The sequence below is a fragment of the Zootoca vivipara genome, chromosome 1 (genome assembly GCF_963506605.1).
Source record: "Zootoca vivipara chromosome 1, rZooViv1.1, whole genome shotgun sequence".
Taxonomy (NCBI): domain Eukaryota; kingdom Metazoa; phylum Chordata; class Lepidosauria; order Squamata; family Lacertidae; genus Zootoca; species Zootoca vivipara.
In genome coordinates, this window is record NC_083276.1 from 134,175,882 (window position 1) to 134,198,738 (window position 22,857).

Below are 22,857 nucleotides of genomic sequence, written 5' to 3' on the forward strand. Positions count from 1 at the left end.
TCTGATCGGCAAGCCCTAGGCTCTGTGGTTTAACCACAGCGCCACCTGCGTCCCTGAGCATTTCTTACCTCTTGCTTAAAGCCTTCATCTGTTATATCTTTCAGGTTGGTGACAACATTGAAATAGGCACCAAACACACCAGCTTCTAAAGCTTTAGCTGCCACCTGTAGACAAAGCACACAGAGGACGCCTGTGACTTCAAACACCATCAGTAAAATATTCATGTCACTATGAACCACTGAAAACCACCCAAACCAGCAACTGGTAAGAGCATTCTGGGGCTCATGCAGAAGCGCTTGAAATGCTCTACTACAATTCCCACGTCCATTGAACTTTCTATGTTAGTATGTATTTATGTATTAAGATTTATATACAACCCTTCATCATAAGATCTCAATGAGGTTCACAAGATAAAAATAGTAATTTATCTATTTTATGGTTTGCTGAGACATTACTACTTTCATCTGTAGCCTGAAGATGCTATCTCCTTGTAGCACATTTCAGCCCTAGGACTCCTTTATATGTCTACAAAAAATCTACACACACAATATAACTGACAATATAATATATATATTTGAAAATTGTTTGTTCTCTTTATGTTTGGACACCTCTTAAGATATTGCAACCAAATTTTGCATGATGGTTCCTGAAATCAAGGAGCAGATTTTCATCTATGTTTGGACAAAATGGGGTGCCATTTTGAATCAAGATGGTGGACTGAACCTTTTAAAACTGCAGTTTTAAAACACTAATTTCAAAACAGCAGTTATAAAATGTAATTATCTGCCATGTCCAAGGCACCTTTTAGCATACAAAATGCTTTGCAATTCTTATATAATCTACAATTATTTCTTTAGAAAATTTGTAATCAGTGTATCATATTTATTTATTTAAAGCTTAAACTGCCCTTCACTGACAGAATCCCAGGCTGGTTTTAACAAGTAAAATTAAAACCTGACCAAATATAATTTTTAGACTAAATATAATTAAAATGACCAAAAACAGATTTATTTATTTATTTTAAAAAAGAACAGAAACATTATTTATTTATTTATTTTATACCCCACTTTTTCTCCTCACAGGTACTTAAGGCGGCTTACAGATAAAATAAGAACAGTTTAAAAACGGGGGGGGGGGAACTAAGCATTAATAGAATGAAAACTATACACATATATCTAAAAGATCTATTAAAAACATAAAACAGGTACACAGCCCTTTTAAAGAAATGCTTCTCACCCATCAAATACTTATTAAAGTGGACGCTCGGGTTGTGAACGTGATCCGTGGGGGAGGCACATTTGACCCCGCAGCGTTCGCATCCCGCAGAGCACATGCGGGTTGTGATTTGGCACTTCTGCGCACGCGCCGAAACCCAGAAGTAACCCGTTCTGGTACTTCCAGGTTCGGCGCGGTGCGCAGCCTGAAAACACACAACCTGAAGCATCTGTAACCTGAGGTATGACCGTATACCTGTATATCTGATTTGCAGGCTATATTTCCTTGCTGAGCCATTTCTTTTAAAAGGGGCCACAAAGAATGAACTTTTTCTGCCAGTGAAAAGGGAACAGCAACTGCACTTTTCAGGCCCAGCTGCATGGCTGCTGTCCGCCTGCAAGGGAATAAATAGACAAAAGTAGGTATATACCAAATATATTTCTAGTAAATTTGACTGGAAAACACAAACAAGGAAATGATACCTAAAAGACACATTGCAGAGGGGAACACCATGCTTTAGCAGCAAAGAGTCTTCCAATTAACAGACATATTTGGACAAGCCTTTTGGTGACAGTTGCTCAGAAAGCAACTCTTAAGTGGACTCTGAGCCCCCTGAGCTAATGCCACCCTAAATTAAGGCCCCACAAGGTTAGCATGGAAGGCTCTTTGATCCATGAGCAGAAAGGAGGGGAGAAAGGAGGTCAACATTTCAATAACAATAATGATTTTGTCATTTGTACCCCACCATCTGAGCGGCTTTCTCCTTTTTCCTGCAGCCACAATTGCATGTCAGCTCACAAACTGTTCCAGAGGTTCCCCAAAATCCTCTGAAGAGACAGGCAGGGCCGTCTTAAGCTCATCGGGTGCCCTGCTGCACGGATCCCTCGGGCACCCACCACCCCCACTCTTTTTTTTTTAAAAAAAAAATCTCGACCTCCAGCTCTTCCCCTCCATTCAAAAAAAAAGGAAAGCTCTCACCTTCCCTGGAGGCGCTTGCCGTCTCCCCCGCGCTGGAAGGCCCCGGGGCTCCGCCTTGGCTGAGCCGACAGCCACAGGGCCGGGAAGGGGAGAGCGCGGCCTGCGGAGAGGCCCAGCATCCCGGCCACTCCGTAGTTTTAGGAGAGGGGAAAGGACAGCCATTTCCTCTCATGGTTCCCCCCCCCCCGCGTGGAGCCAGCGGAGAGAGCCCCAGGCTGTGGGAAAGCATCCAAGCCTTCCCGCCAACAGGGATGACCCTGGCGCTCAGTTTAATTGGTAGAGCTGCTGCCATGTGGCGTCACCTCTACCAATGAAACGCAGTGCCGGGGTGAGGGATGACCCTGGCGCTGCAGAGCGGAACAGGGTCCTAGAGCCCCTGCTCCACTCGCTTACCTCCCTGCTCTCCCCTGAGCGGCGCGGCTGGCGGAGGGAAAAGGGAGGCCGCCACACAACTCCCCCACTTGCTGGGGCACCCCTCAGCGCCCCCTGAGCGCCCTGGCGCCCCGCGCCACTAGAGTCAATGGGCGAGACGGCCCTGGAGACAGGGGTGCACAGGGAACGGAGAATCAGTGAAAATTGCCTAATCTCATTCAAGTAATATTTAATCAAAAATAAGCTGCCATTAGTCCATTTAGCTGCATCCACATTCCACCCTCTCTTTCAATAACTTGCAGGAATCTCTTCATAGCATTCAGGCCAACATGTCCATATCACATGCTTTAAGTGATATAGACATTATTGATTGTCCATTTATTTCTGAGCATGACTAACAGTGGCTATATCACTCTGAACCAGTGTAAAAGCCATTGCTTATTCCAGGTACTGTATCTGTAGATGTATGAGAGGAGCTAAGGGAAATTCAGCAACCAGGTACATACAAAAGATTATTTAGTAGCTGATATAGGCAAAAATCTGCCTTTATTCCCTTATTGGGTTCTCCATCGGTTGGAGAATATAACAGAGGCCAACCAGAGAAGTTTGAGAAGCAAAGCCTTTATTTTCGCTGTTGCAACAGGGTCCTTCCCCTCACGCAGGAGAACAAGGAAGGAACCCCAAACAAAGGTGTTCTGCCCTTAAAAAGAAATTTGAAATTGGTTTCAGCCCACCCCCCAGAAGCATCATCCATATGTCACAGAAGGGGTGTAGCCCAAGACCCCCCTCCCTAGATTCATCATAGGTACATCATGAAAGGGGAGGTCTGGTGGCAGTAATCTGAGCATCCTGGACCCTGCCCCCTGCCCCCAAAACCTAATCAACAAAAGAGAGAGATATTTACATTTCCCTGTTTCCCAGCCAAGTTAATCACACCCTTTTGTCTGGCACTCAGGTATCAGGATGCCAGAGATTATCACTTTAATTCCTGAGACAATGAGAAGGTTCCCCCCACCCCACTTCTTCCTTGCAGAGGAACACCTGGTCAGAGAGAGAGAGAGAGTCAAAATGGTGTCAGTCAGGCCTGTCTTCCTGTGCTGCTTCAGACATGTTTCTGTACATTCATGTACATGTTTTATGAACAATTATTATTATATATATATATATATATATATATATATATATATATATATATAACCTCAAAATTCTTATAACAGTAGCCATGATTGTTAAACAGATGGAAAGTGAGATATTGATACATACCTTTCTTTCTCCTCAGGTGTGTTCTTAGGGAGCTTCATAGCATCCTAAGGTGAAGAGAGAGAAACATATTCAGTTAACTGTGTCCAGTTAATTCAGGCTATGAGAACTGCTTCCCAGTATCTTCCACTTTGCCCTTCTGTGTACAGAACAAGGCCCAAGCTGCATCCAGCCAGACAAGGCTGTTCTTTGTGGCAGCACGTTCCCATCCCTCCCTGTCCCAGGATTTACCTTCCTACATTTGTCATTCTCCTAGAAATGCAGGCACTTTTAAAAAAAAACCTGCCCCCTCTTCCAATCACCATTCCAGGTGATTGAAATGAAATCACATCACCAATAATAAATAAAAATTGTTCCAGTTCCTCAAACTGTTACCTTTCCTGTTCAATGCAGAGAGAGAGAGAGAGAGAGAGAGAGAGAGAGAGAGAGAGAGAGAGGTGTTGCGGAAGATAACAAGGGGGTAAAGGATGCAGGAGGAATTCCACTGTCAAAAACTTGTGAGTCTCACTCACCATGTAGCTGCTGAAAGCCAGTGAGTCTGTGTCCACCAGGCCTAGAAGCTCCTTCATTGCCTGATGGAATGGAGGAACCAGCCGCCTCATGACTGGGTCCAGATCCTCAAACTGACGCTTCCCATAGGTCATCAGCCCCACCATGCAGCCCAGCGCTGCCCCCTAGAAGTAGATGGAGATGCTCAAAACAGCATATGCAACATTTGTTTAAAACAAATGAAACAATTAAGAACAGATTTACACCCATAATCAGTACAATGAACGGGTTTCCATAAGCCAGGAGAAGTGGGACCTTTGCCAAATGCAACTTACTTCTCAGTAAACATTTATTGATTGTTTGCTTATTATTGCATTTATGTGCCTCTCCCCTTCCCCATTTCACCCTCACAACAACCCTCTGAGATGGCTTCTCAGCCTTTTGGCTAAGATCACGTGTAGGTAAGCTGAGAGGCAGTGACTGGCCCAGCGTCCCCCACTGAGCTCCATGGTTGGGTGGGAGATTTGAAGCCTGGTCTCCCAGATCCTAGTCCAGCACTGTAACCACTCCAACCCACTGGATCTCCCCAAGTGTGGTATGGGGAGAATAAAAAACACCATTTTAAACTCTGCATCTAGCTGATTAAAGCAATGCTTTAGCAGTATTACAAGTGCTCCCTTCTTCCACATCTCCTGTTCACCTCTCGCATCATGTACTTGATGCAGGGCAAACGAGAAACTGGCAAGGGAGATTTGCTTCCCACAATAAGCTTTGATTTGACCGAGTTGTGCTTTTGTGTAAATAAGGAACTGGAAACAGTAACCAACTTCAGCTTCATGGGATTTTTGTAAAGTATAATTGTTTAATTGTACATTGAAATGGAAAATAACTCTGTATGTGTACTGTACTGCTAAATGCATATCATGTAAACTTCCACTGTAGTTAAACAAAGGAGTTGCAAGAGAGCCTAACAGGTTGATAATTAACTTAGACTGTATCTCTGCAACTCTGTGACAGGGTATTTAACTTTAGATCACATGATAAGTATTCAGCTGCAAATCTTCATTTTGTGGGAGTTGGATCTTTGTTCACAAGTACCAGAGAAGAAAGGACATGTGCTAATGGTCTCCCTCAGGCTGTAATGAAAGCTGTGGGAGAGTCTGCTCTGTTTGAAGTAATTTCATATTTCTAAGAGGCTACACCTGTGCTTAGACAAGCACATGATTCTATGCAACTATTTGGATGTAACATTATTATTATTATTTATACCCCTCCCATCTGGCTGGGTTTCCCCAGCCACTCTGGAGAACATTATTGTTTGGAGTGTCTGTTTTGGAACAAATTCTGTAAGTTAAGCTTTGGAACCATATTTTTGGACTGCACAATTTTTATTTCAATAAGAGTCAGTTTTTATTCATATTACTGTTTCTATGTGTGCAATATTAATAAGCACAATAATTTTTCCTCTCCTCCCAACCCAGAGGCTAAGAGAACCATTGCTTTAATGGGGATAGGGCTAGCAGAAATGGCACTGTCTGATGACGCCCTGATTTAGGTGATATCAATACTCTCAATGCAGATCACACTCTACTTTTGTCTGAATTCAAGTCTCCCATCTGGACTTGGAGGCCAACCCTGTCTGATTCATGTGCAAGGTATACAAGCAATCTATATAATATAATAAAAAGAAGTGACTCATGTACCAAAGAAGACATCGCTGCTGATACTGATCCTCCTCCAGGAGCAGCTGACCTGGCACCAACTTTCTGCACAAAAGTGTGAAGAGGCAAGGACATCAGGCAGCCGCTCTCTTTGCCATCCTGCACCATATCCCTTCAGAAGACAAGAAGGACATCGGAAAAGCACATTCACGTACATCAAGAGGACAGAATGAACTAAAGTCAAGGAAGGAGAAGGCATCTCTTTGCCATGTCTAGGATGGTAACTCTTTTGCAAAGATTCATAGTAGCACTTACAATATTAGCAGAACACAGCCCAATGACCAGGTGCTTTTTGCTAGCAGTGTCCCTGGTGAACCAAGAGCAGGGAGGATTGTTTTGTCTCTTTCTGGGAATTGGCCTTGCATTCTCTCAAACCTCCCCCAGATGAGGGCAGGGGGTGCATGTGACCCTCAAACTGTGAGTGAGAAGCTCTGGAAGCAAAGAGCAACACCCAGGTGCGGTGCCAGACTTTGGCATGACAAAAATGAGGAAATGCAGGAAAGCCAGTGGCCCATAGCTTCCTTCCTTTCAAGCTAGCACATGGGTCACGCCAACCGCAGACTCACTTGCCCACAGTTTCCCAGCCCTTCTCATGGTCCTGTTTGCAATTGAAATTGATGTAAGACAAGCTAGTGGACTTCCAGGAGCATCCTGTGGTGTGTGGGCCTGCACCCAACCCAGCCAACCTTGCCAGATGTACAGTGCCCAGCAAAGAAACAAAAAATGGAAGGAGGACAATGAAAACATCCATACTCAATGATGCGCTCCTTGGGATTGAAAGGAGACAAAGAGCCCAGCCCCAGTCGGTTGATTACCTGAGAATGGAAAATGAATAGAGATTCATTGCACTAAACATAAACTGAAATAATCTGGGGAATACAAAATGGGGGAGGGGGGTGTTTCAGATCTTCAAGAAAATTATTTCAAAAAACAGTGCAGTTCTCCCTACATCCCACAAACTATCTCTCCATTTTGAGTGTGTGTTATCTACAGTCATACCTCGGTTTAAGTACGCCTCGGTTTGAGTATTTTCAGTTTAAGTACTCCGCAGACCCGTCTGGAACGGATTAATCCACTTTCCATTACTTTCAATGGGAAAGTTCGCTTCATAGAATCATAGAGTTGGAAGAGACCACAAGGGCCATCCAGTCCAACCCCCTGCCAAACAGGAAGCACCATCAAAGCATTCCTGACAGATGGCTGTCAAGCCCCTGCTTAAAGACCTCCAAAGAAGGAGGTTAAGTACGCTTCAGTTTAAGTACTCCACGGACCGTTTGGAACGGATAAATCTACTTTCCATTACTTTCAATGGGAAAGTTTGCTTCAGGTTAAGTACGCTTCAGGTTAAGTACAGACTTCTGGAACCAATTGTGTTTGTAAACCGAGGTACCACTGTATTTATTTTGTACAAGTGCTTGTACGTCCTTTAAAAAAGTATAACAACATTCCGCACCATGAATCTAAACAGAACTTTCAAGCTGTTCCACTTCTCAGGCATATCCTTGCCCCACCCCCTTTTTCTATTTATTTAGATGTCTATCTCTTCCAATTCCAAGAGTCTGAGTGTCTATCAAAATTCAAAATGTGCTTCCTGCAGAACAGATGAAATAATTCTCAGATTTGTTCAGAATTCCCCATTATTTCTTTAACTTCGAAAACTATTTATTTGTTTGTTTGAGTCCGCCCTTCAACTCAAAGCCTTCTAGGTTCACATCACACTTCAATATAAAAATAACAACATTAAAATATACCATACATATAGTTATGAGATTTTTTTGCCAGGGGCAGGCTGAAAACAGAGGGAAAGTATGTGTGGAAAAGGAGAATCCTATTAATACATTTCATAGGATACTCAAGTATTTCACTCCTTTCTGTTTTGAAGAGCCAGGTTACCAGTCTGATTTTATGATCCTCCTCAAGGATGAATAGATTTTCTTTGTTAATATAATATTCTGCTGCATCCAGCATGGCCTTTTTGGGGACCAGACCCACCAGCTGAGATCCCACCACTGGCAGATTCAGATCCTAGAAACAAGAACAGGAATTTGACAGCAGTCCAGCACAACCCCAGGGATTCAGGCTCATGCTCAGGGCAACACGTCTCTTCAAATGATGCTTAAGTTTCTACCACCACAAGTTGACAATACTGCAGAGACTAGAAAATAATCCAAATAACCCAAGACTCTCAATACAGAAATGTTCTCAAATAACACTCAGAGAAGTTATAACCAATGCAATCTCAGCCTGCAAACTGATGTTTTTCCGGTTCATAAGAAGCCGAACATGTTTTGAAAGGTTTGCATGGCTGGTAGTGGGATCGTTTCTCTGGTATCTTTAGTGCTGAACAGAAACCCCAACCCTAACCCTTGCAGACCCTTGTAGGTGGTCATTGCTGTGTGAGGGCTCTTTGAGGACAGGCAAAGCTCGCCCACTGTGTTTAGGGCACAGGGAGGGGAGGGTAACCCCCATGCTACCTAGGCGAAAAGGGGAGGCGTCCCTTTCTCCTGGTGCCATACTGGGGGATATTTGGCTTGCATATGCAATTGAACAGCAGTCCCTTCCCTCTCTTCCCCTGCTGATCTGCAGCATTTGCAGCCCCCAGATCCCCTGCTCTTAGCCCAGCTGCCAATGCCTACACAAATTGGTAGCTCTCACTTTCTTTGTGTGCTGTGCTGCGATCAATTATTCTGTAACCAGAGAGCAGCTCCATAAAAGTGAGCCAAAGGCAGAGCCGCAAGGGCTTTGGACTGCAACTCCTTGCTCCCGACACATTTCACCCCAAAGGTCTTAGCTCAGGTCATCCCTGGGATGCTCTGGCCCAACCTCCTTGTCCAGCTCACCTGGGCATCCTTGCAGACCTCCTCATAGACGGTGTGAAGGGGCGTGGTCTCAAAGTCCAGCAAATTTGCAGAAACCTGAGCAATATTTTCCTCGTCCAAGTACCAGCCCATGCCTTGCACCTGCTTCAATCGCCCAGGCTACGAAGGACAAACAGGAGCAAGTATTTCAACCATCTACAGAATAAGGTGGGAAGCTGGCAAACAGGAGCCAACCACTTCCTGTCTTCTTAACCCCAGAAGCCAAAATCTAACATTCCTATCATATTCCTACCAGATTTTCAAGTTCCTACCCCATTCCCAAAATATTTCTGTTTTGAGACTCTTCATGCATACCCTTCATCACATATCCAAATGACAACAAGGAATCCTGTGGCACTTTAAAGACTAACAGATTATTAAAGCATGAGGGCTGATGGACGTCATCAGCTACCCTTAAGGAAGCAGAGGAAAGAGCTGTAAATTGTAGGGGCCAAAAGACCACAGCAAAAGTCTAATCAGTCTTAGGAGAATACAGTTCACTCCTAGGACTTTTGTCTTTTCCCAGGAGACCCTGAAAAGATTCAAAACCCTCAGACTTCTAGTCAGACCTTGATTCCTGGCAGCCCTGGCACAAGCTGCCATTGTCAGTGAGCAGTGAGTGAATTCATATGTTTCCCCTGCCATCATCTGTGGCCTGCAGAGAGGCACAACTCTGCATGTAGTGTGATGAAAATGAAGAGTAATACTGTACAGGGTTAGTGATTATGGGAAGAAATTGGGAAGATCTCTCATTTCCTTGCCCTTTTCTGAATTGTGGGAGGATTGCAATGGGAGGGGGGAATCTGCAAGCCAATTCTTCCCTGGTCACAGGAATACCTGGTCCTTTCCGCGGCCTTGCTCCCGAATGTTCAGTGCTATCCGGTGTGCCAGCTCCTTTGTACACAGCAAATTGATGTTGTAGGCTATGAGGAATGTCCGTGCGCCTGTTACTGTGGCTCCCCATCTTGGAACAAAGGTTGCAGAGCCAAAATCAGGAGCCCATTCTGGGTTTTTTAGCTAAAAACAAAACAAAACAAAGAAAAAGAGGGGGTTGTAATATTCAAGTAATAATAACCATTTCACTGTTAAAGAGACCCAGAGCCAGATAACTGGCTTGCTGGGCAGTGTCACACTCCAGAGATATTTGTTACCTTGAGAACTGTGATGTGTGATGATGATTATATGCAAATGATTATCACATTTACTATCTGCTCTTGGTTTGTCAGTGGGCCCTATCCTATCACGGACTAAGCATGCACAGGAGAGCATAGGCTCCGTGGTGAGGACTGTGAAAGGGAAAGCAGCACAGTCCTCAGTCTAGTCAGAAACATCATTTGGAACACTTTCACCTGGGAATTCCGGCATTGGAATTTATTCCTGCAACTTTTTTCTTGAGATTAAATCAACATCATTTGAAATTTTCAGTAGCTCTTTAAAATAGGAATTTATATTCTGAGCTAATGTGTTCAAAGAAATTTGCCCAAGTGGCCATGTGTGTTTTGAATGTTCTTCTCATTTCTATTAAAAGTCAAATCTGATGCAAATGCCATGGATAAATACACCTAACAATGAAGCTGGATTGCAGAATCCACACAGACATTGCAGGAATGATTCACGAGCAGCAATAGGAGGGCGTCTCCACCCTGTGTGCACACACACAAGTACTGGGAGAGACTTGCTCACACTTTAGCAACTAGTACAACAGTGAGCAGGAGCTTGACGCTGCAGCTGCGGGAGTTCCATTATGCCAGCTGTGCTGTAACCATAAACCAGCTCCATCCAATAAAATCTGAGCATCCCTTCTTAAAAGGCCTCCATTGCTACCCAGACTAGGGCACTGACCATTGATCTAAGAGTTGGCAGTACAGCTGCTGTTGCAAGCAACACAAAGTCTTACTTTCTCAGGGAGGGCTTCATATTCTCCTGCTCGGATGGCTGGCAAGGATATTCTGCTCTCCTTCAGAGCTGCTTTGCCATAGAGATACACTGCAAAAGAGTGGATCCAGTCAGGGAGCTGGCAGGCTGCAACCTAAAGAAGCTGGTTTTGCAGGGCTCAAGAATCAGAGGGGAGGAGGGAGCAGGAGGCCTGGTTCCAGGTCTGGGGAGGCCCTGGGGAAAGGAGACTGCAGGGGGTTCCTCTCCATGGACAGCCCCACCTCTTGAACTCTGTAGTGCAACCAGCTTGCTGCCCCGTGGTGCTGGGACCAAAGAGGGAGTGCTGGGAAACTTGTGAATTGTGTACAGCATCCCAGGGGTTAGCTGGGTCTTTGTGTGATTGCCATTGGGGGTACACAAATAAGCCAGACATGTCTACTGAGAATGCTGGCTTGTGGTGTCATTCAAAAAAACGCTGCATCCACACAAGCTACTCACAACCAGATGGCCACAGGCCAGGAGCTGGCTTGCAACGGAGTTATCTCAAGAAGCTTCCAGCCCCACAATGGTGCTCACAATGGGACTCACTGCTTTCCACAGCACCTCCCACCACGCAGCAAATGCAGAAGGTCATTGTGTGGTGGCAGCGGCTTGGATCACATCTCCTGCCCCTTCCCTGCCCCTGGCCTCCGGGGAACAGGGTGCCTAACTGCACAGGGAACCTTTATTAGGCATTACAAATATAGGCCATCATAAAACAGTCATATATAAAATTTTAAAATATATACAAATAAGCAGCTATGCAAAAATATGTAATAACAAGGGTTTTCATTGGAGTTTCTTCCCGCTAAATAGTGCCATTCACCAGTCTAAGAAATACTGTACTATTGATAAAAACTCAGCCAGTTACTTGCAGTTACTTCCAGTGTAATGCCAGACAGATAGAATCTGATATTTTCATTGTGCCGTGATGTTAGACTACCCAGAAAAAGTGATAGCACAGGGAACCAACACACATATCGACCAGCATGCATAGGTTCATAACTCACATTCCCTACCAATGGCACATATAGAGCCTGTGTGCATAGGCTCTCTGGGCAGATGTCCCCATGGAGACCGGGTCCAGTGGACACCATCCACTTTATCTGGAATGTCTGTGCATATCGTATGTGCCGAAACATCAAGGCAATGTAGGGGGCAAACCTGCCCACAAGAAGAAGGGAGAACTAAATGAGGAGAGAGGTGGCTATTTTGTCTTCTGATGTTCATATAGGAACACACCACAAGCTGGGTTAATGGCAAATCAAACGTTATTCTCGACAAGGACTGGGGGCCTCCCGAGTTGAAACTACCTGTTTCAGCCAGACTACCCTTCTTAATCAGCTCTCCAGGAGCTGACCACATGGGTGCCACATGCCAGATATTTAGTTGGTAAGGCATACATTACAGTGGCCAACAGAGATTTTTGAAGGAATTTCACTTGGTGGCATGGAGTGACCAGGTGCTGTCTTGCGAACCCAACTCACCAGGCACATGCAGTTCACCTGCTAATCGCTTCCCAAACAGATTAGCACAGTGGACACATTCTTCCATAGTAACATTCCTCACTGGGATGAAGGGGCACACATCCAGGGCTCCCATCCGAGGATGTTCACCTAGGAGAGGAAGGCAGTCCTTCAGAAACATGCAAGAAATCAGAAGGAAGGAAAACAGTAATGTTGGGAGAGAGAATATAAAATACAGAGAAAACTGGACTTTGCAAGAAGCTGCATTTGAAGACAAAGAGTCATTGAACCTCATGGAAAGAGTAACTGATTAAGTGGAATATATTTTAGGATAAAAAGTTACTCACCACAAATTCAGGCCTATGCCTCAAAACAATCCATTAGAAATACATCACAGATATTTGTCCTATGTACTAGTGTTTGGTACATTATTCTAGTAATATAATCGTTACTAAAGAGGACAAAACCCTTCAGCAGGTGAAGGGATGGGTAACAAGCATGATGGGAAACAAGCATGATGAATTGGAACTCCTAATACAGGATGGGAAATATGAACTAATAGGCATAACTGAAACCTGATGGATGAGACTCATGACTGGAATGTAGGAATTGAGGGTTATAACTTGCTCAAAAGGAATAGACAAAACGGAGGAGGAACAGGAACATTATATGTAAAGGATGTGTACACTTGTGAAGAAATCCATGACCTGGAGCATCGAAAACAGTATATGGGTAAAAATTGTAGGAGAGAGAGACAACAGCGACCTTACTGTGAGTGTCTGCTATAGATTGCCAAGCCAGACTGAAGACTGGATGGTGCTTCCCTAGAGCAGATTACCAAACATTCAAAATGGAGAGATATAGTAGTCATGGGAGACTAAAACTACCCAAATATCTGTTGGAACTCAAACTCTGCCAACAATGTAAGGTCCAACAAATTCCTCCATTGCCTCGTTGACAATTTCATTTCCCAGGAGGTGGAAGAAGCAACAAGGGGATCATCTATCTTGGATCTGGTCCTCACCAACAGGGAGGAACTGATTGACAAAGTGGAAGCACTCGGAAACTTGGGAATAAGTGATTGTGTCCTCTTTGGTTTCATGATACTGAGGCAAGGGAGGTTGGATACTCATCTGTCATGGATGCTTTAGCTGAGATTTTTGCACTGCAGGGCGTTGAACTAGATGACCATTGGAGTCCCTTCCAACTCCACGATTCTATGATTCAGGAGGTGTATGGTAAATTGTAAAGCAATTTGTGTATCAAAAGCAACCTAATGATGAATTATTAGCATTGAGGCCTGTTGTGGACTTGTGTTACATTTTCCTCCTAAAGATTCCTATTTATGGATTTCAGTAACAGGCTTTCAGGGACACATGACCTCTCCTCTTGAATCCACAGTTGGGTAAGTAAGACTGTTATAAGGTTGTGTAATAGGGTGGGTCATAAAAAACTTTTTTTGGAAAATGTTTCCTCCCTTGATCTTATATCAGGCGTATGGTATAAATATATTGTCTAATTTCAAATTTGGGACAAATCGGTTAATATTTAGAATTTGACTCATTTATTCTCAGTATGTTAAATTGTGAACTAATAAACATAAATTTTAGATTTTATGTAGAGCAATAATAGTTGCATACTATTATTTTCTGCAATATTTATTTATTTAAGATAAAACATGTTGATAATTTACATGAAAAACCAATGGTTTTGAACAAATTAAATGGAACAATTAAGCAAACGGTGTACTAAACAAGTAAACATAAACAATAAACAATAAAACACCACTCATATTATGTGTTGCATCAAAACATTACATTATACTTAACTACTCATGAGGCTCAGAGGTGAACACTTATTTGTTGACTGCATTTGTTTACTGCCGTTTCTCAAGGAGCTCAGGCTAACACACATGAGAGTACAGTAACTGCATTGTTGTCAGGGACTGGCTGGGTGCAGAGGACTGGTGGGAGGCACCAGCCAGGGAACCCCCAAGGCCACCCCCAGGGGAAGAAGAAGGTCAGAGCCAGGGGGTGGGATAATGATGCCTGGTCAGAGGGAGAAGAGGGAGCAGACTGGGAGGAGGTGCTGGAAGCTAAAGAGGCAGCAGGGTTTAGTGAGCAGAGAGAGGGTGTGGCAGAGATAAGTCTAGATTCAGAGGCAGAAGAGGAGGCTGGAGAAGAACAACTAGTTCCCCTCCCCCCTGGTCTCCCAGTATGAAGAGGGCAGAACAAAGACAGACAAGGCAGAGAAGTCTCAGGCTGTTTGGGAAGGACCTGGTGGAGGTGGAGTCTTAGGGAGTTGTGGGAAGACAGGGACCTTCAGCCCTTGCAACTGACTCATTGGAGCAACATCTATTGGGGAGAGTTACTGGGCTCACTGTGTTTGAGCTAGTTACAGGTAGGTAGCCGTGTTGGTCTGAGTCGAAGCAAAATAAAAAAATTCCTTCAGTAGCACCTTAAAGACCAACTAAGTTTATATTTTGGTATGAGCTTTCGTGTGCATGCACACTTCTTCAGATACACTAGAAACAGAAGTGTCAGACCCTATATATATACAGAGGGTGGTGGGGGTGGGTGGGAATGGGAGATGGGCTGATGGGAGTGGTAAACCTGTAGATGGATGTTAATGGCTGCTGATGGCTGCAATTAGTCCTGGGCTGAGGTGCTAAAGAAAGCTTGATCATGCATAATGAGATAAGAATCCGATGTCTCTATTCATCCCAGGTGCTTCCATGGTTTTAAGCTTGGTAATGATTTCCTATTCAGCAACTTCCCTTTCCAGTCTGTTCCTGAAATTTCTCTGTAATAAAACAGCTGCTTTGAGATCTTGTATAGAATGTCCTGGGAGATTGAAGTGTTCTCCTACTGGTTTCTCTGTCTTGTGGTTCCTGATGTCAGATTTATGTCCATTTATCCTTTGACGTAGGGTTTGGCCTGTTTGTCCAATATAGAGAGCTGAAGGGCACCGTTGGCATTTGATGGCATACACAATGTTAGAAGATGAGCAATTAAATAGTCCTGAGATGGTATGTTGGATGTTGTTGGGGCCAGTAATGATGTTGTCCGGGTGTATGTGGCAGCAAAGTTGGCATCTGGGTTTATTGCAGGCTCTGGTACCAGTGTCCATGTTAAGTCTGGTGGTTGTATTATTGTGGGTGAGGAGTTGTTTAAGATTGGGTGGCTGTCTGTAGGCAATGAAAGGTCTTCCTCCCAGAGCTTGAGAAAGGGAGCTGTCATTGTCCAGGAGAGGCTGTAGATCTCTGATGATGCGTTGTACTGTTTTAACTTGGGAGCTGTATGTGATGACTAGTGGTGTTCTGTTATTTTCTTTTTTGGGTCTGTCTTGCAGCAGGTTCTCCCTAGGTATCAGTCTGGCTCTATTGATCTGTTGTTTAACTTCATCAGGTGGATATTTTAGTTCTAAAAAGGTTTGCTGTAGATCTCTTAGGTGAGATTCTCTGTCTGTAGAGTTGGAACAGATACGGTTGTAATATAGGGCCAGGCTGTATACGATGGATTGTTTGGTATGTTTGAGATGGTAGCTAGAAGCATGTAGATATGTTTGTCGGTCAGTTGGTTTTCTGTATAAGGTGGTGTCTATACGTCCATCCTGTATTTTTATAGTAGTGTCCAAAAAATGTATTTCTTGCATAGATTGGTTCATTGTTAGGTTGATGGTGGGGTGAAAGTCATTGAATGTCTGGTGGAAGGTTTCCAGGGTCTGTTGTCCATGTGTCCAGATAATAAAAATATAGTCAATGTATCGTAGGTACAAGAGAGGTTTGAGTGGGTAGGAGTCTAGGAAACGATGTTCTAAATCTGCCATGAAGATGTTGGCATACTGTGGGGCCATGCGGGTGCCCATGGCTGTGCCGCTGATCTGGAGGAACAGGTCATCACCAAATTTGAAGTGGTTGTGGGTAAGGACAAAGTGGCAGAGTTTGGTAGCAAAGTCCGCTGTGGTTTTATCTGAAATGGTGTTCCTTATGGCTTGTAAACCATCATTGTGTGGGATGTTGGTGTATAGAGATTCCACATCCATAGTGGCTAGTATAGTATTGTTAGGAAGATTGTTCAAAGATTGTATTTTCCTCAGAAAATCTGTGGTGTCACGTACGTAGCTGGGAGCACTGATAGCATATGGTTTCAGAACAGAGTCCATATAGCCGGAAACACCCACTGTAATGGTGCCAATACCTGAGATGATGGGGCGTCCTGGATTTCCTGGTTTGTGTATTTTAGGTAGAAGGTAGAAAGTTCCTGGTCGAGGTTCCGCTGGTGTGTTTGTGAGGATCTGTTCTTGGATGTGTAGGGGTAGCTCCTTGACAATCTTGTTCAGTTCTTTTTTGTATGCTTGTGTGGGGTCTGAGTCCAATTTCATGTAAAAGGCAGTATTGGAAAGTTGTCTGTGGGCCTCTTGGATGTAATCAGTTTTGTTCATGATGACGACAGCTCCACCCTTGTCTGCCTCTTTAATTATAATGTCTGGGTTGTTCCTGAGATTTTCTATGGCTCTCCTTTCAGCATGGTTTAGATTTTGTTGTAAGTGATGGTGTTTTCTGGTGACATCCGTTTGGATTCTGTGGCGGAAGCAGTCTATGTACAGATCTAGTGTGGTATTGCGTCCATCAGGAGGGGTCCACGTGGAGTCCCTTTTTGTGTAACATCTTTTCGGTGGTGGTTGGTGGTCGATGTTCTGTTCATTAATGCGTTTGGAGGGTGATGGTTGTTCCCCAGTAAGTTGAGAGGTGTTGTGTTGTGGGGATGTAGTTTGTTCTACTTTGTCTTGTTCTTGTTTGTGATGAAAATACTCCTTCAGGCGTAAACGGCGGAAAAATGCTTCCAGGTCCCCGCAGAACTGAATCATGTGTGGGGATTTAGCAGGGCAGAATGATAGACCCCGTGAGAGGACGGATTCCTCAGCTGGGCTGAGTGTTTGCTGTGAAAGATTGACAATGTTTGCTGAGTGTTTGCTGAGTGTTTGCTGTGAAAGATTGACAATGTGTTTGATCTGTTCTGGTTTCATTGCACAGAGTTAACTGTGGTGTTTTTATACTATTTATACTATTGATTCTGGCTTCTGACAATTGTATCCTTACAGCAACTTCATAAGGTAGGTTATGCTGAAAGGAGAAAAGGAGGAACTTGTCCAAGGCCACCTGGTTTTCCTGGCTTATCTTTCAACCTGGTTCCATAGGCTATCAGAATCCTGAGAGTTCGCATGTAGAAATCCCATTCCTTTATCGCCTCTCACAGGTTATTTCTAGTTTCTCCCGGATCAAGGACAAAACAAACTGGTCAGAGCATGAGAAAGGCTGCAAAGTAGTTGAACAAGCACCATCAATAAGAACTTGTTTGGCTGTCTTACTCTCTATGATTAACACTTATCTCCCTCTGATTACCTTTATGTTTTGCCATGTCGATATGTTGAAAAGCTGTTCTGGCCGCATTCAGTGCACCTTCAATTATATCTTCAGGACTTCCTACGAAGGTGTACACGGTCCGATTGGTGGAAGCGCCTGCATCCACATCCAGGAGCATGCAGCCCTCGGTCTGAGAGATGGCCTTGGCAATCTCATCTATCACCTGTGCAGAGCAGAGCCTGTTAGAGCGCACGAACACCTGCACCTCATGCTCATGGCTTCAGACTATTCAGGGAGCAAGCAAGGTAAAGGTAAAGGCGCCCCTGACCATCAGGTCCAGTCGTGTCCGACTCGGGGGGGTTGCGGCTCTCATCTCGCTCTATAGGCCGAGGGAGCCAGCGTTTGTCCGCAGACAGCTTCCGGGTCATGTGGCCAGCATGACAAAGCCGCTTCTGGCGAACCAGAGCAGCGCATGGAAATGCTGTTTACCTTCCCGCCGGAGTGGTCCATATTTATCTACTTGCACTTTGATGTGCTTTCGAACTGCTAGGTGGGCAGGAGCTCGGACTGAGCAACGGGAGCTCACCCCATCGCAGGGATTCGAACCGCCAACCTTCTGATCAACAAGCCCTACACTCTGTGGTTTAACCCACAGCGCCACCTGGGTTCCCTCTCAGGGAGCAAGTAAATGTGGGTAAATGCCAGGATCTGTCCAGGTCAGGCACCCCCAAACTGCGGCCCTCCAGATGTTTTGGCCTACAACTCCCATGATCCCTAGCTAACAGGACCAGTGGTCGGGAAAGATGGGAATTGTAGTCCAAAACATCTGGAGGGCCGAAGTTTGGGGGTGCCTGGTCCAGGTCTTCTTAGACCCCTATGCCTGGGCAGGACATCTGGAACACCTTCAGCATACACCCAGGAATCATGGACTCATAACTGGGCTTTATGAGCACCAAATCAGCAGTAAACAGCAGGAGCATTTGTAGAGGTTTCAAAACATTCCTCATTTATTTCTATTAACTACTGCATTTGGCTTTGTGAGTGTTACAGCCTCTCACTTAGCCATCTTATCTACAACAGATACTGTATTAAGCTGCACACAGCACATGGCAGAGAGCAGAGTCAGGAACAAAAAACAACAAAGTTCCTAACAGTTCCTAACTGTTTCCTCCCAACAGCAGATATAACCAGATTTTCAGAATGGGAGGGGTGAAAATGCTCACAGTAAATCCACTGATCAAAGAGTGTAGTCCATGTGTGTGCATATTGTGCAAGTGGTTAAGTCAGGGTTGTTATTATTTAGAACATTTGTATACCCCCTTTATCCATAGACTTCAGTGTGGTTCACAACCTAAAAGTACAATATAAGAACCACGAAATACATAATGGCTGAAGCACCCACACATCTGCCAACGAGCTCAGGGGGAAGTAGCTCTGCCATTTGTGCTCTTTGAAGTGGCTGCTGGTTGTGGGATCACAAGCAACTGAAAGCAGCTTTGCAGGTCTTTCAGAATGGATTTTGTTTTTCAAGTGACAAATCTTTAAGTGAATAAATGCTCATGTCACATTTAAAAAAATGAAAAGAGGAAACCCATTCCTAGTGATCCCTAACATGGATTTTGCCTTTTCCTGCTGCATATTAAATTGATGTATTGTTCACAACAACATCAAATGAGATATCCATTACAGTCCAAAGATCTTTTTCCTGTTTGGTTATGCTAGTTTTGCTTTGTGTGGGATTCGGAGCCTTAATTTCACTTGGCTCAGGCATACAGTACCTGCTGCGTTGTGCTTGGGAGAGCAAGGGGAGCGGGAGGGGCTGAAGACACTTGGAATCCAGCTGTTTCCCCGTTCCCAAGTAGACCACCCACCATGAGGCAGTGGGAATCCCATATCCCTTGTTATCCTAGGTGACAGACACTTCTGTGGCAGCAGGCCGAGAGAAGGAAACCAGACTGGGCCCCTATTGCTAGTCCAGTAGGCTGCCTTCCTGGGGGGCTGGCACTGTCAAGGGACGGGGCTGCTGAAACAAAAAAGCCCTGGAAGCTCAAGTGGATCTGCCTGATAGGAAGGTATATTTAGTGGGTTTATTGGGTGTGTACTATTTTATAGTCAGGGACCCAGGTGGCACTGTGGTTAAACCACTGAGCCTAGGGCTTGCCGATCAGAAGGTCGGCGGTTCGAATCCCTGTGACGGGGTGAGCTCCCGTTGCTTGGTCCCAGCTCCTGCCAACCTAGCAGTTCGAAAGCACATCAAAATGCAAGTAGATAAATAGGAACCGTTATAGCGGGAAGGTAAACGGCGTTTCCATGTGCTGCTCTGGTTTGCCAGAAGCGGCTTTGTCATGCTGGTCACATGACCTGGAAGCTATACGCCAGCTCCCTCGGCCAATAATGCAAAATGAGCGCGCAACCCCAGAGTCGGTCACGACTGGACCTAATGGTCAGGGGTTCCTTTACCTTACTATTTTATAACTGACCAGCAGCCTTGTACTTGGCATTTCGTGGGAATTCTAAGAAACCAAAACAAACAAACAAACAAACAAACACCATGCAGTTTTGAAGTCAGTGCAGTTTTGAAAGGTTCAGTCCACCGTCTGGTATTCAATATGGCGTCTGATTGTATCCAATCCAACCCTTTCTACCCTACATAATATAACAGGACAGGTTTTGTTTGCTATCTACGTTGCGCAGCAAGAGAAAACAACAGGTTAATAGTGGTGATGTTATGCAGGAGGTTGGAAGGACACAGTGAGAGGGGAGACATTTCCTTTTTTCTTCCCTCTCTGTGTGATCATTTTTTCTGAATAAAGCAAAAGAGTTTCAGTGAAACAAAGCTGCTAAGAAGCTTCTCCACCACACACCCAGCCAAGAGCAGGTGGGCTTCTAATCTAGTAAAGTAACATGCAAAAGTAATATGCATTCACTTCATTTTTTGAAAATGCAGGTAAACACTGAGAAGAAAGCTCTCTCCCAGAGCATTGCATTTGCATGTCAAATCGTTAAAGTTTACCCCAAACATTGTATTTTCAATTTTTACAACATTACTCTTAGAAGCATTTCCCCCTCCTCTCCCTTTTAATTTGATTTCTGCTGTTGGTTATATTAAACTTAGGGTTTATTAATAGAAAATTGAAGCTTTGTTCTGTATATTTAACCTGATATGTATGGGGGGATGATTTCAGTACACCTGTAAAAATGTTTTCAAAATTAATTTCTCATGTACAGGTGATTTGAATATGCTTACACTCAGCCTGTAACTCAGACTTGCAAAACTAATTTAGGTAGGGAAAAAATAGAATAACAATAATAATAATAATAATAATTTATTATTTATACCCCGCCCATCTGGCTGGGTTTCCCCAGCCACTCTGAGCGGCTTCCAACAGAAATATTAGAATTCACTGATTTCTTAAAGATTAAAAGCTTCCCTAAACAGGGCTGCCTTCAGATGTGCTCTAAAAGTCTGGTAGTTATTTTTCTTTTTGACATCTGGTGGGAGGGCGTTCCACAGGGCGGGCGCCACTACCGAGAAGGCCCTCTGCCTGGTTCCCTGCAACTTGGCTTCTCGCAGTAAGGGAACCGCCAGAAGGCCCTCAGCACTGGACCTCAGTGTTCAGGCAGAGCGATGGAGGTGGTATCACCAGTATTATGTTGCCACCATATTGCCACACAAGGAAGTGTCTTTATACAAAAACTAATTCTGAACTTACCTCTTTGTTGTTGCCTTCAGAAAAATTGGGGACACACTCCACTAATTTTGACATTGCTCCGTTTATGCTTTCTTTCATAGAGTTGTGGGGAGTCCTGGGATGATTTCCCCCTCTTCTGCTCTGGGTGACAAAATGGAACTATGGGATCTGGAAACTCTCTGGCTTAAAGCCAATGGCCTTCCTCTACCTCCGGGATTTCTCATTAACTATTCCAAACAGCACTCCATGGCACTTTGGACTGTCCTCTCTGCTTTTGAAGCCTGTCTTCATCATTGGCCATCGTCCCACAGCAGCACAGTGTCCCTTAAAGTAAAATGCTACCTCGAAAACAGTCAAACTATTCTCACAAGAATTCACCCCCCAGTTATAAAAACTGCATGAAAATTGCTGCTAATTTTGCTTTCATGCATCGAACAAGGTGGGCACTGTTCTAAAACCTCATACCTGAATGAGTCGCCTTCCCTACAAGGGGCCACGATACTTGTATGTTGTTGTTTTTCTTTTACAAGCTAAGAGGTCTTCCAGAGGGAGGTCATCTAGATAATCACAATTGGGCAACAAGTTTATTTTAACACTGGGATTTTTTGTGTGGCCCCCCTCCAAAAAAGGTGAATCTGTATTCAGGTGGGGGAGGGGAATAAAAAGTTTAACACCCCAACCATCCTGGTCCAGATTGGGGTTCAGTTGCAGGTGCTGTAAAATGGCAGCTCTTGGTTTTTAACAAACCACATGTGCAAATATGATCACACATTTAATATTACGTGTAAAATCTATAAATCTAGTTTGGAGACAAATAGGTCTACACAACTACACAGCTATTGAAACAACTAGTGTTGCTAAACATCTTATGATCTATGGATCAAAAGAAAGTTGTTTCACATTTTGTTGCCCATGGAGCAAGCAGAGATGGAAAAGCTGGTGTGTGATTGTGGGATATTGTGGGATATATATGTTCATAAGAAACGACATTCGCTGAGATGAAGTTGTCTGACTAAGTTTATATCATCCGAAATATTTTTCATTATAATTGTTTGTGGTTTTGCTGTTCCATCCAGAAGCGATTGGAAGACTGTTAGAGAATATACCCTTTCTCACAGTGAGTTCTAGAATTTATGTAGGAAAGTAGACTTTTTTTGCTTACCTCGGGAATGCCATCACCACAGAATGTTTTGGCAGGAAGTGGCTTAAAGGAACAAGCAGAATTGCAAGGAGCATACAAAGCCAAAGAACTCTTCATTGTAACTATAAACAGCTGAAACTGCAATTATCATAGAATCATAGAACTGTCGAGTTGGAAGGGACCTCAAGTGTAATCTAGACGCTGCAATGCAGGAATCTCAGCTAAAGCATCCATGGCAGATGGATCTGCAGACCAAAGGAGGCCAGAGCAGGACTAACTCTGTACCCGGAGGCAAATACTTGCAACTTGCTCCAGGGACCTATGGATCACCTCCAAATTTTAGGCCAGACTTTCTTCAAGCAGCAACCTTAATGCTTCTTTGTGAT

General features: G+C 44.2%; 1 protein-coding gene across 5 annotated transcripts in view; it reads right to left on the minus strand.

The window, feature by feature from the left end:
- Nucleotides 1-21,803, minus strand: part of FTCD (formimidoyltransferase cyclodeaminase) — a 42,181-nt gene extending 20,378 nt beyond the window's left edge. For 2 of the 5 annotated variants that reach the window (XM_060282450.1, XM_060282448.1), the window contains exons 1-13: nucleotides 21,352-21,801; nucleotides 17,678-17,861; nucleotides 12,295-12,423; nucleotides 10,791-10,879; nucleotides 9,731-9,910; nucleotides 8,876-9,013; nucleotides 7,929-8,060; nucleotides 6,789-6,850; nucleotides 6,018-6,147; nucleotides 4,338-4,499; nucleotides 3,829-3,872; nucleotides 1,471-1,609; nucleotides 69-164 (exon numbers count right to left, since the gene is read on the minus strand). In XM_060282450.1, the coding sequence (XP_060138433.1) occupies nucleotides 69-164; nucleotides 1,471-1,609; nucleotides 3,829-3,872; nucleotides 4,338-4,499; nucleotides 6,018-6,147; nucleotides 6,789-6,850; nucleotides 7,929-8,060; nucleotides 8,876-9,013; nucleotides 9,731-9,910; nucleotides 10,791-10,879; nucleotides 12,295-12,423; nucleotides 17,678-17,861; nucleotides 21,352-21,429 (1,563 nt within the window). In that variant the 5' untranslated portion in view covers nucleotides 21,430-21,801. Of the gene's footprint in view, nucleotides 1-68; nucleotides 165-1,470; nucleotides 1,610-3,828; nucleotides 3,873-4,337; nucleotides 4,500-6,017; nucleotides 6,148-6,788; nucleotides 6,851-7,928; nucleotides 8,061-8,875; nucleotides 9,014-9,730; nucleotides 9,911-10,790; nucleotides 10,880-12,294; nucleotides 12,443-17,677; nucleotides 17,862-21,351 lie in introns of all 5 variants that reach the window. The other 3 variants (XM_060282453.1, XM_035139577.2, XM_060282454.1) reach the window with 3 other exon arrangements.
- Nucleotides 21,804-22,857: the final 1,054 nt, after the last annotated feature.